At 37.9% G+C, this 14,152-nt stretch overlaps 1 protein-coding gene and 1 long non-coding RNA gene across 3 annotated transcripts in view; one reads left to right on the top strand and one right to left on the bottom strand.

The window, feature by feature from the left end:
* The window catches only part of tube1 (tubulin, epsilon 1), a 28,032-nt gene that overhangs the window by 1,319 nt on the left and 12,561 nt on the right, over positions 1-14,152 (top strand). Inside the window, 2 exon segments of the mRNA XM_017438870.2 lie at positions 11,666-11,718; positions 11,796-11,853. Coding sequence (XP_017294359.2) covers positions 11,666-11,718; positions 11,796-11,853 — 111 coding nt within the window.
* LOC112449770 lies at positions 32-3,448 on the bottom strand. 2 transcript variants are annotated; one of them, XR_003038304.2, is made up of 4 exons: positions 2,501-3,448; positions 1,356-2,406; positions 1,138-1,243; positions 32-957 (listed from the first exon to the last, which is right to left on the bottom strand). It is a non-coding gene; the product is annotated as an uncharacterized LOC112449770 (long non-coding RNA). The 2 variants fall into 2 exon arrangements; XR_005234538.1 differs by having other exon boundaries at positions 1,430-2,406; positions 2,501-3,442.

Here is a 14,152-nt window from a genome sequence, read left to right as displayed (position 1 = left end):
TTAGAAATTAAACTATGAAAGCCAACTTTACTTTTTTTAGTTCAAGACTATTGTAATTGTGCAGACACTGCTAGAATACCAATGTTTTGTGGCTTCTTTGAAATCATGTAGGCAAGAATTGTTTTAAGCAATGCTAATCAAAGCCTTTTTATTTTTTAACTAGATGCCTCGACAGCCAGCAGTAGACAGAGAGTCTCTTTTCGGAGTTCTCTGCAAGTCAAAAGAGGCTATCCTAGAAAACGGCCAGATAGCCACTCCAGCTGCCGCTGTCTGGACAGAAATAAGTCAGCAGTTGGGAAATAAAATGTCTGCAAAAAGTCTGTACACATTTGTAAAGCTAAACAGACAAAACATCTGGTCATGCTTGGAAATAAATCAAGAAAGTGATCCTGAAAGCCCTGTGGACACCGAGTTTGACTCAGACACCACTTCTCCTGAACAATGTTCAGATTTTCAGCTTGAAGTTCCATTTGAAGATTGGATTAAATTTATACCAGAAAAAGTTGAATATAATGACAAGTTTTCATCATCTGGCAAAAGGGAGTACACAATTTTAAAACCTGGCACATGGAGTCATATAATTAATGATTTGGTTTGGAAAAAGTTGAAAAGCACTTGTACATTTGTATTCCAAAGAGCAAAAGTTTATCCAACTGTCACAAGTAAATACATTGATATCATAGGCTTCTGTAAAGAGTGTCAAGGTCAGGTTAAAATGACATGTGACAGAGAGCCAACAGTCAACTGCCCCATGGTGCTCCAGTGTTCCATCGAAGGCGCCGACATCTCCCTGCACACTGGCCAGTCCAAAAGATTCATGTCAGGAACCCTTCGTGCACAGATTTCAGAAGAGTTGTGTGAGGGTAGGATGGAACCATCTGTATGGAGGTCAGCAAAGGCATCAGAGTTGATGGATATTGGAGATCCAGAGCCAAGTCACCTTCCAAACCTGGCAACCTTACGAAAAGCCAAGCAGGAGAGAAAAGATTTGGAGTTAGGCGACAAAGACCCCATTCTATCTTTGCAGTTATTAAAGTATAGCACACCCAACAGTGGAAGTATAAGAGATATTGGTCTGGATAAATTCTTTTGTCACTATTGGAGTCAAACTCAGATACACGTTTATAAGGCACTGACCAAAAAATGTCCCTCAGTAGTTTGCTTTGATGCAACTGGTTCAGTTGTCAGAAAACTGGCACGACCAAATGGTACGTCTGGCCACATCTTCTTGTATCAAGGTGTTCTGAAAGGTGACAACTGCTCAGTCCCAGTGGTACAAATGCTATCAGAAAGGCATGACATTAACGCAATTGCAACATGGCTGACAGAATGGCTTCGTGCAGGCGCAGCTGTACCAAAAGAAGCTGTGAGTGACTTTTCCCTGGCTATTCTTGGTGCTCTGGTGAAGGCCTTTACTCCTCTTTCTAACCTGAAGTCATACATTGATGAATGCTTCCGTGTGATACTTGGGAACCAGTCTGCAAAACTTCCTCCCTTTACATCAGGGTTGATGTTGCCCACTGCATAAAAATGGTCTGCCAGTGGGACTGCCTGAAAAACAAGTCACACCGTGTCAAAGACTTCTTTGTCAGGGGAATAGCAAAGCTTATTCAGTCACAAAGCTTGAACCATGCAAAGCAGCTAATACATGCCATCACTGTTGTGGCTCTCAGTGAGGCAGAAGGTGATGATAGTTCTGGAACCCCTCTTGAATCAGAGAGGTGCAAAAAATACCTGAAAGCCCAGATTGCAGAAGACTCAATCATCATCCCAGATGAAGACACAAAGGAAGTGCATCAAGTGGATCCATGTGATGACATCCAGACTGACCTACGAGACTGGGTGTTAAACATTTGTGAGGAGAGCAGGACACATGCTGCAGCTAATGGGGATAGGGATAACATCCATTTCCTCCCTGAGATTGTGCCACACATTATAAGACTGGCAAGTTACTTACCACTGTGGACAGGAATAATGGTTCCCCTCTTCAAAAGCAGTAGCCTCACAGCAAGCTCAGCCAATGTTGAAGCTGAATTCAAAAATGTAAAACATGGCCTGTTCAAACATGAGAACTTACCCATTCGAGTCGATCGCTTCATTTCTCGGCATCTTTCTTTCATCAAGGAAATATGCGGATTTGCTCTGCAAAAGCAAAAAAAGAGGAGGAAAAGGTTTCATCAGCAGAAGTTACAGAAGCTAATCCTGCATCCATAATTACCCACAATGCTGAAGGTAACACAAAAATGGATTCTAGCAATTTAATGGAATCTGATCCCACCAGAAACCTTTCCACAACAGATGAAAACGTGATTGAAAACTGGAGAGGGCAAATTCTTCCACCCAAAAAGAGGAAGAGGACTTCATACCTGAGTTCCTGCACTGAATGGCTCCATGCAGATTCATCGTCTGGGGCCAAAAGTGTGAAAGTGGGACTATTAAAAAATGGAAACATGCATCAGCCTGGTAAAGTTGGGAAATTGTCACTCTCTGTGTTAAACACCTGCTCCTTTGATGCCTTTTGTCGGTGCTTATGCTGTACTTTCTGTGACAGCTCTGCATTTCAAAATGTTGTCATGAATAACAGTGACAACCCTCTCTTGCAGCTGGTGAAATCCATAACTACAGATGGTGTGACTCCAAGGACATACTTGCAAAGGGCAGATCTGCTTAGTTCAATGTTTGCAAAAACACAGTTAAAGTCTGGCACCCACCAAATCGATGCCCAGTGCAATATTGCCACTGTTATTGGGAAGACAATGAGAAATGTATCAAGCGTTTACCTCTCAAAACACTGCTCTTCACAATACTGCCACCTAAACAAAGGAATGACCAGGGAAGTACCATTTGTTTTACCAGACATTTCTGTCCTGAAGAATTCTGGCTTGGCTCAGCTTCACACTTCAGTTGAAAAAGGACTCTTCCTTCCACAGTCTCCCTGCCTCCGACCACTGCAGAATGAATCAGAATGTCCAGCTGAATTCAAAACAGGAGCCAGCACCTCAGGAAATATTCTCTGCGCAGGAACCGTTACTCACAGCTACAGTATTGGAGAAATAGCATGGATTGACACAGACCTTCCAAATCCAACTGAATTTGCCTTGAGTGAATTTCCCTCCATTATGGTTCTCCAAGGAAAAACACTTACTTTGAGAGCAGTCGTCGCTTTCAGGGAAAGCTTAACCAAAGATGGCCTGGGACATTATACTGCCTACTGCCGGAGAGCTCCATCTGTGTGGGAGCTTTATGATGACCTGGCAAATGTTGTGAAGACAGTGTCTGAAAAGAAGAAAATACTACCACATGCAGTGCTATACACAGTAGATATGTGATGGGGAAAAGATGGGGGAGAAAGTTTGAAGACCAGACCAAAGGCAAAAAGATTCATGCCATGTTTACATACCCCTGACCAGAATTTATTTTTTTCCTTTTTTCAAGTTTTTATATTGCAAACCATTCCATATTTTTTACTTTCAACAGTTTTGATATTTCTTTCTGGCTAAATTGCAAATGAAAGGAGTTTTCTACTCAAGACAGGAGAAATTAATTTCCAATTATCAAGACACTGTTTGTTGTTGTTGTTTCAATTGTTAAACTTCATTGTTCAAATCAACACTGTTTCTTATTTGAATGTATAATTAAATTGGATTTTCAAAACAGTCACTTTCATGGTTCATTACTTCTCAATTAGGATAGAAACCCTTTGCCTAAGAATACAGATATTTGGGTGTGTCAATAGCAAACCATAAGGCACATACAAGTTCATAACACAACAAAAAGACAATTGCCAGAAATATTGTCTTACTATAATTGTATTGATTATGCCACAACTTATAGTCCTTTTTCTACAAAAATATAGCAACCTCACTTGCATAAAAACAACACCGAAAACAAGACTTACGTGACAGGAATGTGCTGGAAGACAACCAACGAAGAACTAAAACAGGAAGTACAGCCTCCAGCCTGCATCTGGAGCAAGATGGGGTGACGGTGACGTCATCGGCCAAAATTATAACTTTTAATATCTCAAAGACGAAAGTTGCACAAACGATAGTTTTAACGGCACAAACCTGCACAAACGGAGCACTAACCATTCAGACTATTTGCTGGATTTTTTGACGTGGGTGGGGTGGTCCGGTGTCGCCCGCCGCCAAAGAAGCAACCACTTCTGCCAGTGTCTGTGGCTGGGGTTGTTTGTGTCTATTTATGTGTCATCATTTTGCTGTGGCATTCATGCTGATTCGAATTAACTCCAAGTCTTAATAAATCATAGATGTACATCCAATGATTACTTTTTGAAAGTTTCAATAAATTCTTCTGAGTGCTTCACAAGATATTTTGCTAACAGACAAACGGGGTTGACTGTATGGCAAGGGTTTTAATGTCGCATTTAACGTGATCAGGTCGTGCTACCACCACACCAAATTTTATTACAATATCTGTAAATTTGACCGAGTTCAAGCCGTTTTTGTGTTTGATAACGTTGCTTAGCTGTGGTGTCCATTTTGAATTGGACTGATTCCAAATGTTAATCAGTTGTGGACATCCAATGATTAGTATCTGAAAGACTAATTAATATCCATTCAATAGATATTTTGCTTACTCTACAGACAAGCTCACACAGACATGGGCAAAAATATTTTCGTTTTAGGCTTTGGGCAGTTAAATAAACCAGTGTACAAATGTGCAGTTTATATGTGTAGCACAATGATCTTAAAGCAGTGCATGCTGGTTAGTAAAATAGCTTGACTTACAATATTAACAACAATATAAACCAAACTAGTCAAAGTCCATAACAAATACTTTGAAAGAACTTCAGAAAACCTGAATAAATAATGCTCCACTTTGAAAGATTGCATAAAAGAAGCAAAATATTCCAAAAATCCTTGGAAGGAAAATGTATTTAGCAAACGATATATATATATAAACTAGAAGATTTACCAAGAAATATTGAAGGGTATCTTTGTAAGTACACAGTGTGTGTAAACTGAATAAAGAGTGTAAAGAGAACCAAGATCAAAATTACTGTTAAAGCTTTCAGTAGAAAACTGTTAGTCGTATTGAAAAAAGAAAAAAAAAATTTGAAGTGTCTGGTCATCACACGTCAATTTTTGTGTCGGCATTGATTAAATTGGATATACTGTATGTGTAGCATGAAGAGACCACCTCCCTTTATGACCTCTGACAGAGTCCTTGGTATTGTTTTTGGATAAGTTGTTTGCATTCTGAAGCTTCACACTCTCAGGACATCTTATCAGTGGAGATTGCTTTTATGTTTCTTCTAAACTAACTTTACACGGAGATGAAATCTGTCCATTTAACTGTGAAAAAACAAATGTTGACCATTATTATGTGTGCATTTATCTAAGAAGAAATGGGTCATGTGGTTTAAAAAACTAAACGTAACTAAATAATTTGCGAGTACACGTTAGATTTACGTTTATTGTGTTTTAAAAATACCCCTGTTTTCATGCCGGTGTGATAGAATAACTGATGGTTGCAGCTGGGAGAGGAAGATGTTTTTGTGAGTGTGGCTTTTTAGGACCCCTTTACCGAACAAGGAAATAAACAATGCGAGTTCAACTTAAAGATCTGCAAATCTTTGCAAAATACGATCTGATTCCATAAGTTATCTATAAAGATCTCAGGAATAACTCACTAGAAAGCCTTTTTATTGCTTTAATATTGTATGTTGCTTTTTCTAAATAATATCTGCAAAACCGCTGACACAGAGCTTGTAAATTACGCAGAACTTGTATTGGTTTTAGGTGCTGTTTGAGAGTTTGAAAATCACAGAAGGAAGATCGAAATAGATCTCAAGTTGCCATAAAACAAATCCCAAAGCACTACTTAATCCCTGAAAGCCAATATAAATGTTGAACCATGGCAAATAAAATAAAAAGTTTTAGAAGAACGACTGTTTTTTTTTTATTTCTCATGTCTCCCTCATTTGATGTATTTAAATTACATACTGACTGAAACGATAGCAATAAAGATCAAGTTTTTTTCAAACCACTGTATATGTCAGTTGTTACAGTTCACCATACAGGAAGTGAGAACTTAGAATTTAATAACAAGAAAATAGGGACAGAAAAGAACCTCAACTCGATATGTAAAAACTGGAAATTAAAGTGGGAATAGTTTGAAGAAAGGATGAGAAGCTTAAACTGCTCTGTTCGCAGTTAGTGATATGTAGGGGTAGCTCCTTTGCTGATTAAACATGTTTCCACAGGATTATTTGAAAATAATTCCTAAATAAGTTCCTAAAGCAGGCATTGCTAACGCAGGTTTTTGTGCCAGTTTCATTTTCACCTATTGATATTTTTTCTCGTCCTTTTACTTAAAACAAAGTTCGTCTTTATTCTTTTCATGAAGTGACCCTAATCGTAAGAGACACCGGGAAAAAAACAGCCCGTATATACTCTTTTACATCCAAAGTGCGTTGAAATGTTCTTGTAACTGTTTCAAACTGACTGTCACCAGATGATCTAACACTGTTCTCAAAAGCATCAATAACTGTCTGTTAATATCGAACTGACAACAGGCAGGGATAGTGTGAGTGTCACTGCTATGATAGCCTAGTGGTGAAGGCTGTATCAGTTCTACTGGTAGTTGACGCTGGCACCAGTTCGAATCTCGGTAATATTTTTTTGGGAGTTTATTGTATGGAATAGAAAAATACTTGCTGTCAGCGTTTGGCATATTAAATAGGTTTGCCAGTGACGGTAAAAATAATAATAATATGCGTTATTTGCATGCTTTAAACTAAAGCAGAATATGCACTTTACACCACACATCCTCACAGTGAAACTCATTGTAACGTAAGCAATCATATGTATAAATCACGCAGCCTTCTAATTTTTATGATGAGTCTGTGGCGAGATGTCTTTAGTAGTGTGAAGGCGCAATTGCAGGGCTCCCCTTACATAAGCAAAGCTTTGTTTGCATGATTAAAAAAAATTACCAAACCATTTGTGACGTCAGCAGGGTTTTGAACAGGCAACGACATAGCCACCTAACGTTTACAAACATCTGCGTGCGGACCCCGATTGTCACTACTTATTCTAGGTAGGATCTGCTAAATACAGTTCCACAGTTATTTTCTGCAAAAACGTGAGCATAATTCACAAACTGCAGATATGGTAAAGAATCTAGCTATATGTACACAGTTCAGTTGTGATTGAAAGACGCGCCATCAAACCGTATTTCCACGTCCTAATCGTTGTGCACGATGGGCAGCTGTCTGTGTTGTCCCTGCAGGAGTCATGCAGAACTCGGTGTATGAATTATTTCCATGGTTGTCATATTTGCACTTGTGTTATGGGATTTGGATAGAGCCCAACCAGCAACTTTTCTGATACAGTTATTCTGTTAACAAAGTAGGTGCAGATCGACAGCCAACTCAAATTAATTCAGTTTTTTTATTGATATAGCACAAATTCGCAACAAAACAAATTGCATAGAGTTATTGACTTGCAGTAATCCCTCATTGAGCATGTATGTAATGACAGTTGGAAAAAAAACACCTCCCTTTTCATAGGAAGAAACCTCCAGCTGAACCTGGCTCAGAGCTAGCACCCACCTGCCACTGCCAACTAGGGGTTAAGGACGTAACATGCACAGAAAAAAATCTCAATGAACTCAGTAGTCCACAGGTGTTCTTAACAAGATGCTTAAAAAAGCGGTGCATCTTGAATAATACATGGATTTATATTTACATTCAGGAAATTACATAATTGGAGGACTTGTTGCTCAAAGATGTCTGCTTTGCTTTACAGCATATGGTAAGCAAGAGGAATGGCACTCTATTGTCAAACTGATTTTTTATTATTATTCAGAAGTATGTATTCAGAGAATGTCTACTTTCAGTTAAGATTACTGCTATATCTGCATGCCAGCAGTATGATTCTTGTATGCTTATGAGGTAGATGTGTCACAAGTCAATCTGGTCGACTCTGTTCTTTGTGCAAGATTCTTTGTTCTGAATGCTTTTCTGTGAATATCAATTCTTTGCCACGTCTCTGAAACAAACCTCACTTCCTCCTTACTAATTCTCTGCACTTCCTGATCCAGTATCTGTCCCCCTCTATCTGTCATTCTCCTCATTCATATAAAAGCAACAATATTTTAACTATTTCACACACTTTAACTGCTAGTATTGCTATAACTGTAAATAGTTTAAGAATTACTTTTAGTGGCCTCAACTTCTTGAACAAAAACTACTATGAAAGTAGTTGCAGACTGCTGTGACAAGCACACCAATTTAAATGTTGCAAGCAGAGTATTTAGTGTGCCATTTTACCGGAGTTGAAACAAGCACATAATAACATTAAATTTATTCAGGGTGTAAAATAATGAGATTAACAGCAGCTTCTTTGTTAGTTTACCTTTTTCACATCACCCAGCTTACTTGACACAACAGCTGAAAGCAGCAAGTGTCAGAAAAAAAATAAAAAATTACAACTTACATACAAAACCTTACAAAAGAACAACAAAAAATACTTCCAAAACACTCCACAGAAATAAATTTCACTTGTCTGAATTTTTTTATGTACAGATATTCATCTTTTATTGGTTTAAAAGAAAAAAAAATAAAATAAGAAAAATCTAGTTATTTCCATGCAGTGTCCAGAAAGAGGTTGTAGGGCACCACTGTCATGATGGGTCTAATGCCTTTTGCCCACATGCAGAAACACTCACGGAGAGACGGATGTTAAAGTGGATATTTATTGCAATCACCAAAATCAAACAAGGAAGCACAGGTCGGAGTCCGGGTGCGTCTGCACACAAGGAAAGAGCAGGGTTAGATGGGTTCACAGGGGTGGGAAAGGTGACAACTAATGGCCGAGAGCTCAGTTCTTACTTGAAACGTACAGAGGAAGATGGGAGGTGGTACATGGTTCCAGAGTGGGGAAGAGAGCTGGCGTAGGCTGGCTGGAAATGGACCGGCGTTGGAGGGTGGGCAGGTCAGATATGTCACCACAGAGGAGCAGCGGAGCAGACAGCAGAGGCGTCACGAAAAACAAAGGTTTCTTTCAGGACCGGGGGCTAGAAGAAACCGTCCCAAGGGCCTCGGAGGATTCCTGAAGGAGATTTACAAGTATATGGTGAGAGCCTGAAAAAACTCAGAGCAAACACAGGATATCTTTAGAATAGACACACTGAGGAGCTAGAGTACCAAAAACTGGCAAACACTCTGGCAAAGAAGTGTTGGCTGTCAGCTGCTCATATACTCCTCTGGATGATGATTCCCTTCAGGTGTGGATAGTTGAGAGCCAGCAGGCACGCCCTCCCCAGCAGAGGGATCCAATGGCTGTGACATAGTGACACTAAACAATGGGACTAATTTCTTGTTTACAGCACGGTAACAATATTGCAAACAGTAAAAAAAACATTTATATTACTATGTTTGAGTAACATTGCAGCTTAATTAAATAAAACTTACCGTAACCTTCAGAGAAATGAAACAAACAAATGAAACTTCTACAGGTAACACATATCAATAAGAAATCTCCTGAGTAAACAATCTGTGATGTAACATTGGTCTGCACATGTGCATTGCCACAAGGTAGGTCGGATTGATGGGTAGCACAGATAGTCGGAACACCTGTGTTACACCATATTCTGTGACCCACCGTATGTTGTGACCGTAGGAGGCACTGCTGCTTTCTTACACCATACTTAGCCATATATTGGCCTTAAAGAAGAGTACGCTACGCCAAAAACGTAAGCTTTGCGGAAGCTTTATGTCTATGGACAGTAAGAGGAAAGAAATGCTAAAGGAAAAACAAAGAAAATGCTGAGCACACCAAGATGATAGTTAAACCAAACTGTTTCTGGTGACTTTCTCCTTCCTCTAAAGAATAAAAAGTATCACTTGACCACTGACTTCATGACTATTATTGAGATATAGACGGTCACAATATATGATAGCACCTATCATATATTGTGATCATACTGGAACTTACAGTAAAACATTGAATACTTGAACCAAACTGCTTTATTTTAACATTGAAAATAATACAATGTAATACGAAAATTAAACATGTAAATAAATGGATAAACACAACGTAGGACATTAAACTGAAAATGCACCGAAGTAAGGTTTCCTGGGGTCAGGCTTGGAGACACATGTGGAATGATACCACCGGTCACAAACATCACACTGGATCTGTGGGAGGAAATGCAATAATATTAATAACAACAACAATATATTTAAAAAGTTCACTTCGAACTTTAGAATATTGTCTTGCCTCTTCATTAAACACTGAGTCTCCGCTGGTCAAAACTGACAATAGATAACTGTAATAACAAAAATTTTGTCCATAAATTTGCTGGTGAGCTTCCTTCTACAAAAAGTAAAAAGAAACATGCATTAACTCTTCAGGGCATTAAACAATATGAACCCCTAAAGAGGTACTCTATATTATGTTGATTGTTCGTAAGTTTTAGGTGTTGAAATTGTCCTATGAGCACGATTAAAAAATGTATCTAAATATTATTGGATGGACTACACTACATGTGGACTACACAGCATCCTGTGGTTCTGTCACGTGTAGTTTGCTGTGACTCTCAGGGAAAGCAGTTTTAATTAAAACCATGAAGCTCCAGGTGTTTAATAAAGTGAGAAGAAAAACTCCTGTGGGCAACTTGAACCTGCTGATAAAGATCTCAACAGAAACCCGTTCTTGTCCCTCAGCACCTCATGGAAGTTTTCTTTTGCACTCACAATTCTGTTTGTAAACAAAGGTTGGTGCTGGAATGGGATGTTCAGATTTAATCTTACAAAGAGAAAACAAGCTGTATTTTTCAAATCTGTTAACTCATTTACAGTCTGTTAGATGGTAAACAGTAGAGCTTTTACAGCAGGTGTGGGCATGTTAATGCGAGAAAATTACATGTTTGACTAATACCAGAGATGGTAGATGCATAAAGGAGGAGGTTGAAATCGGTTTTGCACTTTTCAGAACAATAAGTGGGAATGAGAAATGCTTTGCGAAAAAAAATTACCTGGCAAATACTAAACATCTGATGTCCCTCAAATACAAGACCACAACCTTTAAACTGCTCAGACAGGCTTGTGTTTTTATTTTTTACTTTGTAAGAAGGATAACTTGGTGTATGTTACCACTGTGCCATGTTTTGATGCCTTAGGGTTGCAGAATTCTGGTGATTTCATTAGTGACAAAATCATAACAGGTCAATTAACCTGTTACTTTCATAAACTCATTATCTGCTCATGACAATGCAAAATGTTTACATTTTTGTCTAGAAGTGATACATATTGTTCAAATTGGACCCAATTTCCAGATAATTCCCATGGAAAGTGTCCAATTTCTACTTTGAAATATTTCCAGAATTCCTCTGTTTTTCAATGGAAAGTTTTTGAAATATTTTTGGAATATGTCCACCCCTTTGCAGCAACCCTTGCAGTCACCAATCGATGTGTAATTCTTTTAGTTCTTGGTTTTAGGGAAGAATGAAACCTTGTTGTTCTGGCTTTCACTTGGCAACCAAAATAATTTTGAGAACAGGATGCAGCACTGCAGTGCCTCCATTAGGTCTGAGAGATGGGAACAGTACACAAAATTAACATATTGTAATATAACAATTGTATATATAATATTGTATATATAACATATATATATATATATAATATTCTCCTCAGAAGGGAGTGTACGATAAGGCCCTCAGCAGCTTTTTCCAGAATGTGGATTCAAGGTAATTACACCTGCTTTCATAGAAGGGTGGAGGTGGTTCTGCTGTTGCCCTTTTTATTTTTTGACATATGTTTCCAGGAAAAGTGATGGTAGAGCTTGTTGTGTTGGGGAGAGAATTCAACATCTAAAGGCCAGAGTAAGTCCTACCAATCTCTTAAAAACTATCCAAGTGTACACGAAGTGTAAGCATGGTTTTAATTTATTGTATTCTGTACTATTATCTGTTTTCATTGATCAGATAAATTATATTTAGAAAGAACAAATCTAAAATTCAATGCCAACAGCATTAAGAGTTCGGGAGGAGGAACAGGTACAAAATGTGTCAGGATTTAGTTTAAAAGGTCTTCATCAAAGTACTGAAAAGACGTGGATAGTGTGAAATTGAAATTTTAAAATTGTCATTTATTTTGCATTAAAATTTCATTCAGAGGGATTATTTTTTAAAGATTTCAGCTTATGTAGTCATTTGCACCCTGTCAAATATTTATAAATGGCCATAAAGTAAGATTTTCTTTGCCAAAACGTGATCATGGCTCATTCCTTTACAATGAAAAAAAAAAAGATTTTGGCCTTAAATTGACTTTTTCATTCAAAGGGATTATACTTAAAAGATTTTAGGTCATGTAGTCATATAATTCAATATATTTTTCGCTGTTGATCTTTTCTAGAATTACATTTATCACTGTGTAGTTACATCACAGTATACTTCCAAATATAAGCAATCTTAGCAAATCCAAAAAACCAAAGCCTTGTTTATAACATATAATCCCGCATACAATTGACATTTGCAGATATTTATGTCAAACACTGAGGCCCTATTTACACAACATTTTTGTTGCGTTTTGGGCCATTTGTGTACACAACAACTGCAACCATTTTCTCTGATACCAAAACTTTTTAAATCCAGATTTCACCTTGGATAATAGTAGGGGAAACATTGGGTCCGTATCATGTATTGTATAAAGACTGCAGTGTTTAGGGGAATCGCAGTATGTCAGTGCCATGGCAGGAAATCGTCTTTGGTTGACTTTTAAGTCTACAGAGAGCACTGCATGAGAACCTGTCTTGACACTAATCGGTAAGCAACAAGAGCTCAGGAGTTTATTGAAAAACCGCTGTCACTCAACAGGCCCCAGCTGCAGGACGAAATGTAACCTGAACCTGCTCAACACAAGGATGAACCCAGAAATGCAGAACAGATCTCTGGGAATAATCAGATAACTTATTCCTTGGAAGTCTGTGGGTATTTTATTCAGAAAAATGCCAGATTCCATTCTGCACATTTTCCAATAATGTGCTTTTATACACAGAGTGTGTGTTTTGCTGACCAGCCCGCTGTCAAAATTGGTTTCCTGGTAAAAATATTTGGAGCAATATAAAGAGAAAAATCAGATGTTTATATCTATGGACTGTTGAGCTGCTGAATGCTTGTTTTCAGCCAGATTGAACATAGATTCTTATGATAAACTGCAGCAGTTATTATTCTTAGTGTTTATAGGGTTTAAAAATATGATAAAAGGATGGTTGATCTACAGTCACACAATGTTTTTTTAAGCATGTTGCAAAAACAGGTTTTCTTTTCAGTTTGTTCACTGAAGAGTTTTCAGTCAAACCAAAACAAAAATTGCAGCTGTGTATGTTAAATGAAGTAAATTAAGTTTGAGTAAGATTTTAGAGATTGAATTTTTTGATAGTGGGAGTCTGTATTTTGCTAAGAAAGTATAAAACCCAAAACAAAAACAAAACTTTACAAACTACAACATCACAAGACTGGCTTTGCAGAGACAATCATCTCATAATGACAATAACATTCATAATAAGAAAGAATATAACCTTTATTTAATATTAAAGGTTATATTCTTTGAAGGAATGCATATCACCATCTTGAATTGGATTGACTCCAAACATTATTGAGTTGCAACTGAATTTTGTTAAAATCCATCTGGTGATTTTCTCATGACGTATGAGATATTTTGCTAATAGACAGAGAAGGTTGACTCCAACAGTTGATGTCAAAATGTTAAACAAGAATGTGTGTTGAGGGTCACTCTCAGCTACTACCACACCAAACCTTAGCTCAGTATCTGGTAGTGCTGGGCGATATAACGATACATATCGTGGGGACGATAGAAAAGTGTCTATCGTGATATATTTTCTTCTATCGTTTCTATCGTCTCTATCATAATTGTATCAATGATTCATGTAAATATTTCATAACGTAGGCTACGACGAATGTATTAGTGTTGTCACTTTGCATACATTCAGTTTATATAAGTGATAAATAATAAGAAAAAAAAACTATTTTGCGAAGAACCTCCGTTTTGCGACATGACGCTGCTTTACGTGTGGGTTTGCGACATGCTTTACGGCAGCGGCTTTCTGTGCGGCGCCGTGTTTTCACCATAAGTGCTGAAAGATGGAGACGCAGGAAGTAT

The sequence above is a fragment of the Kryptolebias marmoratus genome, linkage group LG19 (genome assembly GCF_001649575.2).
Source record: "Kryptolebias marmoratus isolate JLee-2015 linkage group LG19, ASM164957v2, whole genome shotgun sequence".
Classification (NCBI taxonomy): domain Eukaryota; kingdom Metazoa; phylum Chordata; class Actinopteri; order Cyprinodontiformes; family Rivulidae; genus Kryptolebias; species Kryptolebias marmoratus.
This window is presented reverse-complemented; position numbering and strand designations above follow the sequence as displayed.